Source organism: Watersipora subatra, chromosome 7 (genome assembly GCF_963576615.1).
Source record: "Watersipora subatra chromosome 7, tzWatSuba1.1, whole genome shotgun sequence".
Taxonomy (NCBI): Eukaryota; Metazoa; Bryozoa; class Gymnolaemata; order Cheilostomatida; family Watersiporidae; genus Watersipora; species Watersipora subatra.
Genome location: NC_088714.1, coordinates 64,962,552 through 64,979,711, shown reverse-complemented (window position 1 = coordinate 64,979,711; position 17,160 = coordinate 64,962,552). Strand labels below are relative to the sequence as shown.

Here is a 17,160-nt window from a genome sequence, read left to right as displayed (position 1 = left end):
GTCGGGGATAATTGGGAATGGTAGAAGAGAATCGGGGGAGTCGGAGAAAGTTGGCGGGAGCCAAGCTTCCAGTGCAATTAGCAGGTAATTAACAATTGAGCCATGTTTCCTATTAAATCTTTTCTAATATTAGTGAAAATTGAATATTGAAAAGTGTTCAACAAGAATTCAATGATAGAAGCAATTCAAAGCGAGCTGTGGTTGATTAGTGAGAGTCATGAGATTAGATAATGATTAAATGATCAGATTGCAGTTTTGATGTGAGATATAAGAATTCTTGTAATTGACACATATTGTATGAATGTGATAGTCTGATGCTATGTAATGGTATGGCAACAGCATATATACTCAAGCAATTCCAAAAAGCCTATCTATGTATAAAAATCTAAGTTTTTGTTAGTTTGTTGGTTGGTTTGTTTACCGTCAGTATGTCCAGTTAGAATGAGTAAAATTTAGGAACAAAAACCGGTTTTGCACTAGAAATAAACTCTGAAAAAATGGTGTGGCAGACAAGCTAGCTATCTATTATGCTAACCGTCTACCTGGCAATGATATAGAATAATTGTGGTCATATTTATTATACCTGACAATCTTTAATTCCCAATCATTGACACATCACATTTTAGCTAGCACGGCTTAAGATTATGATTGCATGAAAAATCATGGTGTAATATATTTTCCTAAAGCTGGCTTCAGATCTTCATACTTCTTATTATAGCAAAGATTTTTACTAGCTTAAGTTACTATCTTAAGTTACTTAAGTTCATTGAGTACAGAGACTTATCCATTGGCAACTAAACAACCTGCCACTGCTTATAGGTTGTTTAAATCTTGAACAAGTGTTAGCAAAGAAGGAAGAATGTTGTTTAAGATAAGTTTGCTATGCCAAAACTAGTTTTAACACCCGCACGATGCCAGGTATTTAGCTAATCAATGTATAAAAAGAGATTGTCATAGCATATAATTATTAAAATCATAGAATAAGAAATAACTTTATGGTATCGCTGAAGTTGAGTTGATGAATTTGGTTTATATAGCTTTGGACAGTTTTCCATCTGTCTGTTCACTTCTTCTGCCAGAGGTGCAGCTAACAAATAATGGCAAAATTATTTTGAGGCCTTGTAATGTCACCAATTACCTCAGCTTAAAAGAGTTTTCTAAAACAAGCTAGACATCACAGGTTCTAGCCCATGTTGGTCAATTTCCTAGTCATTTTATTAATTGTGTATACCATGCTTTGTGATAGCAGAAAAATTGGCCCATTCAAAGTAACAGCTATTTCAACTAAAAAATTATTTGGCTTTCCAATGCGCTTTATCATTTTTGATGATACGTTGATTCACAAGTCACCTTTTATTAATGGCAAGTGTATGAGTTATCTTAAATAGTTTTTAAATAAAGCTGATTTAGTATGGTAGTATTTGACAATAAAAGTATTCGCTTGTAAAAGTATAATTACTGTTTAGCATTATAAAGTACAAAGTAATAAAATGACAAGTATTGTACCAGTTACATGATTATTAATATAACAATCTTATTGAACACACTTTTTTAGCTTATCTTCATGACACCGTTTACCATGAAAACCTTTGTAAGGTTAGGCAAGAATTAAAAGTTGGTGGCAGGCTAAGATGGAAACTGTTAAAAGCAATGGCACCTGCAACTTTCCAAATAGTTGAAACTAAATTGTTTTGCAACTAGTCAATGAGTTACTAAGACCCAATAAATCATCTAATTGTCTTGGGTGGTTACATCAGAGGGAAGCCACAAAATGTAGAAAAATTCTCATCCTTCAGTTTGTATTCAACAGAGGCTGTGATTGTGAAACACAAGTCAGTCATGCATATCTTAACAGATTGATAATAGACTGCTCAACCCTCTCGGAGAACATTTATATGATGTGACAACGAGGGGCAATTAAGGCCTATATAATTATATATTTACATTGATATCTATATATTAACGTAGAAGGTTGGAGAATCTCTGATTACATGATAGACTGAAAATTACCATTTAGTTCCAGGCCACTTCCTAGTATGCCATGTTTTTTTAAAGGTCATAGGGTTTAAAAGTCAAGAATTTAAGTATTTGAATGACTGCTGGAGAAAAAGAAATGCAGCCATTTTAATAAAGTTTCCCGAGACAGCTTTAATTTGCTAACACTTAAAACTTAAGTCACTCACTTGCTGACTTCTCTGATGAATCTGAATCATCTTAAACTAGTTTTATTAACTCCTGAAATGCTTCTGGAGGGAGCATGATATAATGAACAGCATGATGTAATGAGCTTTACCTTAAAACCACTATTTATTGACTATTTATTTATTTTTAAGTCTCTTGACTTTTCTAGCCACAACTTGCTAAAAATATTGGCAAAATTGTTGCGAGGTTTTGGAATGTTGATGGTGAGCCAAGCTGGTTAGAGTGCCAGTCCAGCAAGCTAAATGTCATTGGTTCTATGCATGTATTGAGAAACCTTCTAGTCATCTCATTAAAAGCTTATACAGAAATTTGTGATAGCAGAACATTTGGCACATTTAAAGCAACTGCTATTTTAACCGAAAAATAAATGGCTCTGACTGTCATCCTGCTATTGATCACTTCTTATGATTAATTATTGATTTAAAAGTCACTTGTTATTAACAGTAAATATGTGTCCTCTTAAAAAAATTCCAAGAGAAACTGATTTAGTTTGTTAGTATTTGACAAGAAAAGTGTTTACTCGTAAAAGTATAATTACTGCTTGGTATCATAGCCACAAAAGATTAAAAATAATGTGTATTGCATCAATAACACGATAGTTACTATAAAAATCTTATTAAACATGATTTCCTTGTTTATTTTAATGGTAAGAGGTATCATGGAAACTTATTTAAATTTGGGTGAGAATGAAAAGTTAGTGGCAGGCTAAAGTAAAACCTGTAAAAGACCTTAAAACCTGCATTTTTTGCTATGATATAGACTGAATTTCTGTGCAACTAGCAGATGACATTCTAAAGCACCATAAATCAACTAACTATCTTGGTGGATTAAATCTGAGGCTAACCACCAAGTATAGAAGACTCTTTACTACAGAATTTTGCACTAAGCAGAGACTGTAGATGTCAAGCATGAGTCAGTCATGCATATCTTGACAGATTGAAATTACATGGATTAATCATTTTTGGAAGGACATTAGTAAGAGAAGCCAAATAGATGAAATTCGCTCTTGTTTGTCTCCATATTAATGTGGTAGGTGAATCTCTGGTTACTTATTAGACTGGAAACCAATGCTCAGTTCAAGGTCACTTTTTATATGCCACCCCTTTTAGTAGTATAAAACTTGAGTAATTGATTTAATTTAATTTACTAATGCTTAAAACTTAAATCACTCACTTGATGACTTATCTGATGGATGGGAATCATCTTAAACTAGTTTCATTAGCGAGGTTTGTACACACCAGTAAAAATGGGTCAAATTATACCCGATAGCTAAATTATATTGACAGTGTAATAAGAACCAACCACCAACAGAAGTCCTATTTACTGTACAGACTTGAAACTCTAAAATACGGCAACATATCAAACAATAAAATTACATTGAGCAAAATTGGCTGTTGATGAACCAAAAGGAATGGCTGACAACCAAAGAATGCTGTCAAAGAAGCTCAGCCAATAGAATATCAGAAAGTGGTACAGCTTTATGTTAAATAAAATATTTAAATTATTTGCTATACAGTTGACTGTCTTTAATATAATTGTATTTCTTTTAACTACTGTTCTTTATAAAAGAATACAGACAATTGAAAATGAAGCATTCGTACAACAATTTGAGACTATATAAATTTTAGCATAGCATAACAAACACTAAACGAAAAAAGCTAAAATTTATTTTTACGCAATTAAAGCATATGGTGGTTTCAGAAATTTAAAAATGGCCTATTTTCTGACTTTTTATTGTTTTGCATATGTAAATTGTCTGTACAATTAGTTGCTGTGCACAGCTCAGTAATTTACACATTGATATAGTCTCCAATGTAAAAATATGCCTAGAGATAACGAATGATTGACAGATTGGACAAAAAATAAAAGTATATTTGTTAATTAAACAATGATAATTAAATAGAATGAATTCAGAGACAAATGAGAGATCTATGTTTGTAAAACATCACAAACTCAACTACATCAAGTCAACTCTACATCATTTAGTACTAGAGTCAGAGGCTGGTTGTTGAAGATAAACTTTAATCAAGTTTTGAGGTTTCAAGTATTTCTCTATTATCTTCTCATTAACCTCTCTCACATTGTCTACTTTCTCTGTATTGTATACAGCTTCTTCCTTGACTTCTTCATTACCTTGAGATTCTACTACTTCTGTTGGCTGACCCGTGACTCTCATATAAATAGAGTAGCATCCAATAAATAGTGCCTGCAAATAGAAAAGATAAAATAAAAAGCTTAAACAGATCTCAACACAGAATAACAAAAACCTTTGATATGTTTATGACACTGGGTGGTACTTAGTATATTAGAAAAGAGTTAATGTAAAATCTGGTAATGAATACTATAAACTACATTGAAGCTGTAGTTAATAAATGTAAAAGCTGTTAGTTAATAAATATTAGAATCTACCTTGAAAGGCAGAAAACAAGATTTTAAGAGTATCTCTCTTGTGGTATAGCAAATCTATGAACAAAGACTAAGCAGTATTTTAGAGCTTCACTTGATACTTCACTTAGTATTAAAAGGTTTTACTGTCCGTATTAAACCATAACTGCCACAAACAGTTTTCATTATTTGCTGATGATAAACAAACATGCTGAGTCTAATTTTGTACTCAAATAAAGATTTGTTCATTAACTTTCAGTCATTTTTTGTTTTTGAAGGCTTTTTTACATTGATTCAATATCGGTGTCTCAAATGACACAATCGATACAAGTCTTGCCCATAAATATGTGACGTAACCTAGCTTTTTAAAGACGGAAGTTGGGGATGCTTAGTTCAATCTAGGATTATGGAGATAGGTGTTTTAAAACCCATTATTCTCTAAATTCAGCCTTCAAAATAATGTCTTTTCTGAAAGGTAGATAAGCTATTTAACACGGCCTGTAGTTTGTGAAAGGATGTTTAATAGGCTGAACCCCAAGAAAAATGAGCGCAAAAAAGCTCGACAACAACGCTTGGTTGTGATAAAATTAACATAAACGCTGAACCTAACTTATATGAACTTATTTAGTTCCTAAACTATTTTTTGACAGAGGCATCGTAATGCTTGGGCTCAAAGCTAAAATAATAGCTATAGCTAGACACGCATACAAACATATACACAGACATACACACAAACTTTGAGAAGTGTTAAGATTGAGATTAACAGGATGGATCACAAGCTGACTGGTTTAAAAAATATAAACTTATTATTGTATAATACAATCTATTTAGCATTTTATTATTAAGTTTTACAAGTTTTAATAGTTTTCAATCTTTGTGCTAGTTGTAGAGTTAACTTGGCGATAATAAAAATAAACTTACAGCATGTGTCTATGTACAGTTACAGCAGGATGTAATGTGAGTTAACGCTTCATTGAAAGCTAGTCAGGGACATCTATTACTAAACAAAATATTACTAGCTGATACTTTGAAGGCATAACGCAGTCTGTGTAGAGAAGTCTGAATGAGTTGAAAACCCAGCTTAGGAGCACTATAACAAAAAATGATGGTTTTGTAGATTTTCTCTATCAAAACACCAAATGCATATCCTGTTGGCAAAAATAGCTGTAAACATATACACAACTGACCAATATAAAGTTGGTAAAAGCTAGATAAGTTGTGGTCCATCCAAAACCTATGCTCTCAATAATAAGTCCCGATATAACAGGCCCAATTGTAGAACCAAGGGACATTGCACCGCTCACAAGACCTGTTACCATTCCATAGGTGTGCAGATTGTCTTTTTTATATCCATTTATCCTGAAACATTTAATAAAATATAAGCAAATATTGTGTATGTGGCTTACCAATCACTTACTAATCACTCAGAAAACATGTAAAAGCCAATCAGGTTCTGATTGCATATGAATGCTATGAGTAAAGCATTTGACTATAGTTGAACGTGACACTCAAGGTAATATATTTAAAGAACAAGTATATAGTTAGGTGTATCTGCATTGATAAATGTTGAAGTCATCGACTATATTTTCTACACAGCTTTCAAAAAGGTGGATTATCATCATTATGCACTATAAAGTGGATCAGCTAAGGTGTCTGGTATCAGAGTATAGAGGAACACCAAGACCATGCCTTGAGCTTATTTATTGAGTTACAATTGTACCACTAAAATGTCTTAGATTCAATGTCAAACATAATGATGTGGTGACTGATACTTATAATAATTGGTAACTATGTCTGTGCAAAATTGCTGTGATATTGCGGTATTGTGGTATTGTGGTATTGCTGTGGTGCCGTTTAAATAAAAAGTTGTACCAGTAGGTGGGGGACCTATATAAATAATTTGATAATGGCATCTCTGACTGATTTCACATTGTCGATGACTCATCTACAACTGCTGTAACGCCATTTAAAGCTACAATTCTCTAATTGTGGCAAGACCCTGACCTACATTGCAACCAATTGTGTCACTGCTTTATATCTCTTCTAACAGAGGTAGATAATACTTACTCGGCAAGATTTAAAGTTGCCCGAAAAAGTGTTATGTAGATAACAGAAGTCGGAATGTGTACAAATACCATATCGATAGTGGTAAGCCAGAAATACCTGTAATGAAACAGAGATAAATGCTCAAAAATCAAACGATACAGACTTTATTGAGATGTATTATAGTATGTATGAGCAACCATTTATCCAAATAAAGTGCTTGTATCAAAAAGGTACTAGCACCTTTCTCAAAACTTGCTAGTATGGTAAGATTTTTAGGGTTTTATATAATTTTACGACTATATAAAAACCTAAAACTCTTACCATAATAATTCCGATAAAAGGAATCAAAACTTGTTAATAAAGTTTCTTGAAAGTTAATCTTAAAATGGTTTAAGCAGATACAATGTTTACTTACTTTTTGCCATGAAATATGAAGTCCAACAAAGGTGAAGGACATATTAGTAGAGCTGTGACGCCAGACCAAATCCAGGAAATTACCAAAGCAAGGTAGTTACTCTGTGGAAACTGTATAACAAATATTTAGTGTACACGTATATAGAAAAATTTATAAAAAAACTTAGAGTGCACAAATTTTTGTAACATATTAAAACTAAATAAAATTAAACTATTCAGCGATAAACAGCTAAGATGGAATTTTTTGTATTTTGCACTATTGGCACTCTGTCATAGACATTACCTACTTGAGATGCAATGGTTCAATCTCTTGTTCTTTTAAAAAATTGTACAGCAATGGGATCTTCAAAGAATAAACAAATACAAAATTGACTTGAAGTAATTACTGTAAACAAGTAACTAGATCATGCGCCATCCAGTGTCCATAATCTGGAGTGCGCCCTATGTAATCTGTCATCCATAAACTGCCAAGCAACGTGTGTTGTCTAAGATCTGTACAGCTCATAGTCTATGGTCTATAGTTTACAGTCCATAGTTCATAGTTTACCACCTTTAATTTACGGTTTAGAGTCAATATTCTATCATCTATAATCTATCACATTATTCTACCAGTTTGTTTACTTTGTGTGTTAGTTGAGTTTATAGTCAACTATCTACAGCCCTAGTTTAAATATCTATAGTCTTTAATTTAAGTCTAGTCAACAGTTGACAGTCAATAGTATATATATGGGACACCCGATAGCCTATAGTTCTAGTTTAGGGTTCGTAGCCTGTTGTCTATAGTTTTTAGTTTGAAGCCTACAGCCTACAGTCTATAGTCTATAATCTTTAATTTAAAGACGATAGTTTATATTTTATAATATACACTGTATAGTGTGTAATTTGTAGTCTATTGTATTTATGCTGTTATCTACAACTTCTCTCTATGAGAACAAATTACCAGCAGAATATGCAATTGTTGGACTGAAAACTGTTACTCTACGTGTTCCATTCCTAACAGAAGGTACAGATCTTACCTTATTTAGTAACCTTGTAGCTACGGCGCAAGAAGCGATGTAAATGGCTGACCAGACGGCATAGAGGAGTCCAAGAACAGCTGGATTACTTCCAAGCTTGAAAATAGAGTTATGTAAACTTGATCAGCTTATACAGGCTTGTTGGGACAGAATTAAAGTATTTGAAGAGAAAAGAGAGTTATGTGAGCCAAGTGAGAACTTAGAGTTATAGAATTTTAGCAGAAACAGATTTATAGGTGCTTAGATATAAATAAATAAGTAAATGCCCGTATTACAAGCATTGGATGATTCACAGGCTTAGAAAAATGCCTTGAAGTATAGAAGCATTGATGAGTTGATATTTAGGTGACAAACAGACCAAAACAATTATCCTGGATATATTAAGTGTCTAGGTATTAAAACTTTTCTAGTGAAATAAATATTCCGGGTATTTTGAGTGTTTAGTTGTAACACTCATTCTATTTCTTTCCGCTATGTAAGAGCTTCACGATTGGCTGCTGTAAACACTTATCCTTTTAACTTTTCAATGTAACATTTTTGAACTTTTTAGTGGTTTCAATGGCTATCATTTCTTTACTAGTTGTACTTTTAAGTTTTTATAAAACTTGAAAATGTCTTTGCTACTTTATAACATTTCCAATATTGCGATAGTGTTGACAAATGCTCATAATATGGTTTCCTCTCTTGGTTTAGGCTTAGAAAATGCAGTAGTGTTGACAAATGCTCATAATATGGTTTCCTCTCTTGGTTTAGGCTTAGAAAATGCAGTAGTGTTGACAAATGCTCATAATATGGTTTCCTCTCTTGGTTTAGGCTTAGAAAATGCAGTAGTGTTGACAAATGCTCATAATATGGTTTCCTCTCTTGGTTTAGGCTTAGAAAATGCAGTAGTGTTGACAAATGCTCATAATATGGTTTCCTCTCTTGGTTTAGGCTTAGAAAATGCAGTAGTGTTGACAAATGCTCATAATATGGTTTCCTCTCTTGGTTTAGGCTTAGAAAATGCAGTAGTGTTGACAAATGCTCATAATATGGTTTCCTCTCTTGGTTTAGGCTTAGAAAATGCAGTAGTGTTGACAAATGCTCATAATATGGTTTCCTCTCTTGGTTTAGGCTTAGAAAATGCAGTAGTGTTGACAAATGCTCATAATATGGTTTCCTCTCTTGGTTTAGGCTTAGAAAATGCAGTAGTGTTGACAAATGCTCATAATATGGTTTCCTCTCTTGGTTTAGGCTTAGAAAATGCAGTAGTGTTGACAAATGCTCATAATATGGTTTCCTCTCTTGGTTTAGGCTTAGAAAATGCAGTAGTGTTGACAAATGCTCATAATATGGTTTCCTCTCTTGGTTTAGGCTTAGAAAATGCAGTAGTGTTGACAAATGCTCATAATATGGTTTCCTCTCTTGGTTTAGGCTTAGAAAATGCAGTAGTGTTGACAAATGCTCATAATATGGTTTCCTCTCTTGGTTTAGGCTTAGAAAATGCAGTAGTGTTGACAAATGCTCATAATATGGTTTCCTCTCTTGGTTTAGGCTTAGAAAATGCAGTAGTGTTGACAAATGCTCATAATATGGTTTCCTCTCTTGGTTTAGGCTTAGAAAATGCAGTAGTGTTGACAAATGCTCATAATATGGTTTCCTCTCTTGGTTTAGGCTTAGAAAATGCAGTAGTGTTGACAAATGCTCATAATATGGTTTCCTCTCTTGGTTTAGGCTTAGAAAATGCAGTAGTGTTGACAAATGCTCATAATATGGTTTCCTCTCTTGGTTTAGGCTTAGAAAATGCAGTAGTGTTGACAAATGCTCATAATATGGTTTCCTCTCTTGGTTTAGGCTTAGAAAATGCAGTAGTGTTAACAAATGCTCATAATATGGTTTCCTCTCTTGGTTTAGGCTTAGAAAATGCAGTAGTGTTGACAAATGCTCATAATATGGTTTCCTCTCTTGGTTTAGGCTTAGAAAATGCAGTAGTGTTGACAAATGCTCATAATATGGTTTCCTCTCTTGGTTTAGGCTTAGAAAATGCAGTAGTGTTGACAAATGCTCATAATATGGTTTCCTCTCTTGGTTTAGGCTTAGAAAATGCAGTAGTGTTGACAAATGCTCATAATATGGTTTCCTCTCTTGGTTTAGGCTTAGAAAATGCAGTAGTGTTGACAAATGCTCATAATATGGTTTCCTCTCTTGGTTTAGGCTTAGAAAATGCAGTAGTGTTGACAAATGCTCATAATATGGTTTCCTCTCTTGGTTTAGGCTTAGAAAATGCAGTAGTGTTGACAAATGCTCATAATATGGTTTCCTCTCTTGGTTTAGGCTTAGAAAATGCAGTAGTGTTGACAAATGCTCATAATATGGTTTCCTCTCTTGGTTTAGGCTTAGAAAATGCAGTAGTGTTGACAAATGCTCATAATATGGTTTCCTCTCTTGGTTTAGGCTTAGAAAATGCAGTAGTGTTGACAAATGCTCATAATATGGTTTCCTCTCTTGGTTTAGGCTTAGAAAATGCAGTAGTGTTGACAAATGCTCATAATATGGTTTCCTCTCTTGGTTTAGGCTTAGAAAATGCAGTAGTGTTGACAAATGCTCATAATATGGTTTCCTCTCTTGGTTTAGGCTTAGAAAATGCAGTAGTGTTGACAAATGCTCATAATATGGTTTCCTCTCTTGGTTTAGGCTTAGAAAATGCAGTAGTGTTGACAAATGCTCATAATATGGTTTCCTCTCTTGGTTTAGGCTTAGAAAATGCAGTAGTGTTGACAAATGCTCATAATATGGTTTCCTCTCTTGGTTTAGGCTTAGAAAATGCAGTAGTGTTGACAAATGCTCATAATATGGTTTCCTCTCTTGGTTTAGGCTTAGAAAATGCAGTAGTGTTGACAAATGCTCATAATATGGTTTCCTCTCTTGGTTTAGGCTTAGAAAATGCAGTAGTGTTGACAAATGCTCATAATATGGTTTCCTCTCTTGGTTTAGGCTTAGAAAATGCAGTGGTGTTGACAAATGCTCATAATATGGTTTCCTCTCTTGGTTTAGGCTTAGAAAGTTTTCTTAAAGTTAATGATGATACACTGGTATAGTATATATATAGACACTTTCACTGGTATAGTCACTGGTATAGACGGCTGTTGTTTTGTTTGACAGAACAAAAATATCTACATAATGAATGTTTTTTTTTAAAATTCCCTTTAACACTCTCTCACCCAATAGTTTCAATTAACACATTCAAATATGAATGCCATATGGAGTGTTTGGAGTTGTACCAACTAGAAGACTCTATGTTGAGCCACTATTAAATTTTAAGTGACCCATATGAATATCAGCACGATGATGTAAGTATCAATACTTTTGCTATTTTTATTGATTACAGGAGTTATTTTTTTTCAATCACGATAAAGCAAGCAGCAACAGTTTCAGGTAGTTTGCCCTAGATGGCTGCTGCATCTCAAAAGCCTCTCAGTGAACAGTTTCTATTATGTTACACTCTGAATGGTGCCCACTGACCGGGATCGCTTTCGATTTGTTTACATAACAATGGCAAATGTGCCGATAGGAAATGATTTATAGAACTCCTAGAATCCTCAGCTCGCCTGTAGAATATAGATACCTATTGCCTTCACATTTTAGGGTATCTGGTAACATTTACAAATAACTTTTCAAACTGCTGTCATTAGTCATTCAAATTCCTTGTATCTTTTAAAGGTAATGTTCAACAAACAGCAGACCTTCGCTAAAAAGCTAGACCAGCCATTGTATTTTGTGGTATAACCTAGTTTATCACCCTTTGTCAAATTATTTTAACTTTGCTCTAAGCTTGAAAAAATATGAAACTCTTCAATAATTAACTAAACTAATAATTTTTTACAAAAAAACACAATATTCATTGATTGCGCTGTTAGTTGGTAAAATAAAAGATGAATCTTATGTTGGTACTCAATATCAACAGTCTGGAAAGCTATCACTATTTTGTATATTTTTGTACAGAGACTTAAAGACTATTGACTGAATAGCTAAGTCAGTTTTATCATGTGGCGGGATACTCACCTTTTCTATGTACAGCTCTTCAAGACCAATGGTGCGACACGTGGTTTGCAATCTTGCCAGAACATAAGTCAAACATAGCAGCACACATCCTGGTATAGTCAGTAGTTGGAAAAATCCTTGCTGGGATTTATTTTCCTCTTCCACTGAAATAAAAACCAAGAATTGTAAAATTTTGTTTTTTATTACTCGTTAGCACCTGTGAGTACTTGTTACTACCTGTTAGCACTTGCTAGTCCCTGCACATTAGGCTCTACATTCCCTTAAGGAATGTAGAGCCTAATGTGCTTAAAAAATAAGACACAAACAATATTTAATTATACTTTTAAATAAATTGCGATTAAAATGTATTTGAAAAATTTAATTATAACTGATAAGTCTCACCATATTAGACACCTGCTTTTGTTGTCACTATTGGTAAGAAAATCCATTCCATGACTCTAGTAGATTATTGTCAAGTAGCTAATTGCATTTATTGATGACACGTCTACTTAAAGGAGGTGGATAGTTACTGATGAATGTTAAACAGAGAATGTATAAACATCTTTCATACGCTTAATTAGAAATCAAATAGAAAAACTTTTGTAGTAAATATGTAATGTTTTAAGAATACGCACCAAATATTCTATGACCAAATATATACGGCTAGAATAAGTATGTAGGTAATGATGTCTTTACTGTCACACAATAAATATTAACCAATTTTACAGTTTTATTTTTCTTGGTAACTTTCCCTTTCTCACAGACTTACCAACAGCTGGAATAAAGACTGCAATAAACAGAGTTGAGATGACCAAAGCTCCACCAGAGACCCAAAATGTTGCAGTATATCCTACAAACTGAGACAGGTAGAAGTTGAAAACTAGATATGATCAAATAGCCAATCTGAATTAAATAGGCAATTGAAGACATTTGCCATAGAGCTGCATGCAAATGATTAAATGATTTCTGGCTTTTGCTAGACCAGATTCACTCCCTCGATCAAAAGGAGATACATGTAGTATCAGCAGGCAAAAGCAGGTTGAGAGATGCTAGCATTTAAATCCTGTGGCAGTGGCTGGTCGATGACTAGCCTTGTTTATTCATAAATGCTGCCAAGGAGCATCACTGATGTAGAAATCAGTGCTTTTACACATGCGTATTTTTAGTTATGTAAAAGGGTCTAGTTTCCAGTTTTCTAGTTTCTAGCAGCTAAAAAACTAAAAGATTGAGGATTGAGAACTAGGAGTGTGTAAACCAGTGTAATCGGAACATTTATAATGTAAAGTTACAATCATACAGTTACCTTTATGGTTATTAGTTAACCTATAACCATAACACTAATGAGAAGCAATGCTCCAAAGTTACACGACATTCTGAAACTTTATGAGTGATGTCTAAAAAACAATAGAGCTAGATTTCTCCAAGACTATATTATCTACTACACATCTTAAACATTCCAATTGACAGTTCTCAGTCCTCAGTCAGAAGAAATCGGAAATTTTTTATCAAGTTGAAAAGGTACCATTTCTTTACATAGACAGAACTTCAAGGTTAGTAATGTCTAACTTTTTGCCTGTATTTATAAATATAAGATTTTCAAGTTCAACCTTGAAAGCTGCTGTATTGTTTAATACTGTAACCTGCCTTGCAGAGGTTTAGTGTCAAGCAATGTATTGATAGGTAAAAATTAAATTTTACCTCATATAAGGTGCCTCCTAGTGCTGTACCAAAGGCAAAAGCCATCCCAGTCCCTATTTCTACTATACCCTGTAAACAGGAAGTAGAGTTTAAAGACATTTTATAGCATAAAAATACTATTCGCAAATTCAAGTTAGATATAAGAATAATGCACCAATGCATTGATAGAAGCCCTCGGCGTTCATTAATTACAAATTGTATAATCTAACCTACTCAAATCCAATGAGATTTACTAAAACAGGTGAAACCTCAATAATCAGTATAATATTTCCTAACTAATACACAGGTAATTTCAGGACAAATAAATTTGAAGCAAGGTTTGTAAACGATATTTTCTCTCACTCTAAATTAAATACTGCATAATTGAACATAAATAGCTGATGTGGTTACAAGCTGAAATATGTAGAACTATGTTATCAGGATTGCGACATGAATCACTACAATGATAGTTTATAAACATAAATAAATTGAATACAGAATATACAGAAGAGTATAAGAGTAGTGTTGTATTAGCAATATACATACTATGACATTGGTAGACTGAAATCCTGAAGCTTTTAGTAGTATACTAGTAGTGGAAATTGTTACCATTGAAGAGCCCACTCCTGTGAAGACCCGCAATGCGGTACATAAGGCTAAGAAGCACCGTCCACTTGATATGACTCCGACATATCTAAAACAATTATTTTTTCAGGTTTCACGGGATAGCACGGTTATTGCCATTTTTTAACCAATATGAGACAACCCCTTAAGAATTCCAATTTAAATGCATGAATGATTGTTTGCAGCCTGTGAAATAAAATTTATCCAAGCTGTTATAATAGACTTCATAGAAACCTTAAGTAAAAATGGTAGCTTATCACAGTAGAGTTATAAACATATACAACATGATTGCCTTATGTAAGGTAATAGATAAAGGTGATAACTCAGTGAAGCTTTTGAAATATAAATTGTGATGATACAACAGTTATATGCATAATTATTTGTTTTAAATATCATTACAGGTATTGGAACTTACCCAAAGAATATCACACTACATCCTGATATAAGAGTTCCAACTATACACATACTTTTAGGTGGCCATCTTGATAGCTAAAACAACAAATAAATTTACTCTGTGTATTTAGAATTTAAGTTTATTAAAAAACGCCATTCATTTAGTGTGTAGCTATTTGTAAATAAAAATAAATTCAAAAGTCCAATGATTTAGTAAATGATGCTTAATCTAAAAATTAACATTTTGGTATACTTAAAATTTAAATTTAATATTTAAAATTAATCAAAGTAGCAACTCAGCAGTTTATGTTCATAAAAAGCAGATACTAAAGTCTGACAAATAGAATGTAGAAATGGACTCCTTTAGTTTACTATTAAACATTAATAATAATCTTTACCGCTTTGCTTATAATTATGACAATCAGGAGCACAATATATGGATTTACCTTCTCTCTATTGAGAATGTATTTGTATTCTAACTGCATTGAGTAGACAGGATTATTATAACCTTTAACTCTCTGAATAACTAAGACCTAAGTAGTTCTTAACATGAGTGCAGGCCTGATTAAGGTCTTTTGTTTAAAAGGTATAGTTAACATTAGTTAATCTTAGTTTGAAATCTAGAGATACCCATGGAAATATGGGAGTTGTGTCAACATGATGAAAACTTCAAAAGTTTTTCGCGTGAGCTAATGTTAGTTTAGTTTCATAAAAACTCTTTATTATTAGACTTAACTATAATTTAGCTTCCAGAAAAACGTCTGTGTACTCTAATTTTGGAATTCAGAACCTAAATTAAACCTAAGGCTATGTTTGAACCAAAGAGATGCAAGTTAACTCTGTAATAATTACTACAGCTTCTTTGTAAATACATCTCTTACTTTTCACTTAATGTAATTTTTCTTCTGTATCTAAATAAATTTGTATACTAAATGTGTACTATAAAATCCTTTAATAGTTAATAAAAGTTGACTTACAATTGTGCCAAAAAATGGAGAGAAGATAAATCTAGCAAAGTCATAGGCAGAGTAGACAATTCCAATATATTCCATAGTGACACCTTTAGCCCTTGCTACCTCTGGATAGAATGGGTAGATCAATGTATCCGACCCTCGTGATAAACATTGTAGAAACGCCAAAAATAGTAGCATTCCATACTTTTTTTTAGAATTTGTTTCAGGTAGACTGTTTTTCGTGTCTGAGTCTTTGGCAGATAAGAGCTCCGTCTCATCATCTTCACTTGATTCCACCATAGTTAATTAACCTAAACTTAAAACATAGTTTAGAATGATATTCAGTTTTAGAACTTGACTCTATCAAACTTACGAGTAGCTGAAGAATCCCAAATTTGAAAACTAGTGACAGACATGTAGTTTTTAAACACCAAAACTTTAACATTAGCCTGCATATCAATCAGTAAAACTACATAAACATTCTGTTAGTTTATACACTTGCTATATATCTGTGTTTTTTACTTCCATTAGTAACTTATTTTGCATTTTATATAGGCAAAAAGAATCAATTGAGTTTTTGATGTTCAACAGGTTTAGTGGCAAATAGCACATGTGTGTTTGTTTTAAAATTACTTTGGTTAATATCCAAAAAAACAAGAAACATATTTTTTTGCCAAACAAACCTGAAACTTAACATTTCAAAAAGATTTCAAATGTTTCCAAACACTAATACTAACTGACATTTATTACAATCTAATTTTCAAAATCTTTAATAGGTATTTAAATACATAAAGATCATCAAAAACTGAAGAAGGTCAACCAAACAGAAACCGGACTGATGAAGAAAAGAGTTATTAAACATTCTACTAACCTGGTTTGTATTCCAAAGTATACTAGCATGTCAGTTGAATCTGACGACCTTGGTAACCCCCTCTATCCTGCTCAATGTAGCGATTATCAATGCCAAATCTCTCTAGTAGAACTAATGTGCATCGTGTCTTGCTTCACTCGCCATAATAATTATGATGATTTATCACCATGAAGTGGTGGAGTGTATCTTAGGTCTTGTAAAAATCTTTATTGAGAGCTGAAGCAAACCCAGCCTAAGATTCAGCAGGTTAAACATTAATATTACCGTATTTAACCTATTTTAAGCCACATCAGATTAAGATGAGAGTAGAAGAGAGATGAAAATAGTTTTTACTGAAATTTGTAAGTCAGGTATATATTGGTGACTTACGGTTAGCTTCTGCAGTCAGATCAATTGGTTAATGAGAATACTTCAAGCGATATAATAATATAGGGCTGTAATCCTCCATAAAGTTGACCATACAGTGAAACGATTACATATCTGAGTTTGTTGTTAATATCAATGTTGGCTAGACATAGCAACTGTAAAACATGTATGACATTTTTTGTTTTCAACTTGG

General features: G+C 33.0%; 1 protein-coding gene across 2 annotated transcripts; it reads right to left on the bottom strand.

The window, feature by feature from the left end:
• Positions 1–3,897: 3,897 nt before the first annotated feature.
• Positions 3,898–16,672, bottom strand: LOC137400177 (MFS-type transporter SLC18B1-like). 2 transcript variants are annotated; one of them, XM_068086495.1, is made up of 12 exons: positions 16,602–16,672; positions 15,755–16,046; positions 14,800–14,873; positions 14,307–14,454; positions 13,782–13,850; positions 12,853–12,940; positions 12,105–12,247; positions 8,064–8,159; positions 7,049–7,158; positions 6,655–6,750; positions 5,775–5,946; positions 3,898–4,408 (listed from the first exon to the last, which is right to left on the bottom strand). In XM_068086495.1, exons 2-12 carry the CDS (start codon positions 16,028–16,030, stop codon positions 4,181–4,183), a joined length of 1,500 nt encoding a protein of 499 aa, XP_067942596.1. In that variant the 5' UTR covers positions 16,031–16,046; positions 16,602–16,672; the 3' UTR covers positions 3,898–4,180. The 2 variants fall into 2 exon arrangements, with proteins under 2 accessions (XP_067942596.1, XP_067942597.1); XM_068086496.1 differs by having other exon boundaries at positions 15,755–16,041; positions 16,602–16,669.
• Between the last annotated feature and the right edge of the window lie 488 nt (positions 16,673–17,160).

What these genes read in the sequence shown, in the direction of transcription:
- LOC137400177 (XM_068086495.1), bottom strand. Translation starts at nt 16,030, where the DNA reads ATGGTGGAATCAAGTGAAGATGATGAGACGGAGCTCTTATCTGCCAAA. An exon ending in CTCCATTTTTTGGCACAATT is followed by an intron (nt 14,874 to 15,754) that starts GTAAGTCAACTT and finishes TTGTTGTTTTAG; the next exon opens with CTATCAAGATGGCCACCTAA. An exon ending in TTCATATTTCATGGCAAAAA is followed by an intron (nt 6,751 to 7,048) that starts GTAAGTAAACAT and finishes GTTTCATTACAG; the next exon opens with GTATTTCTGGCTTACCACTA.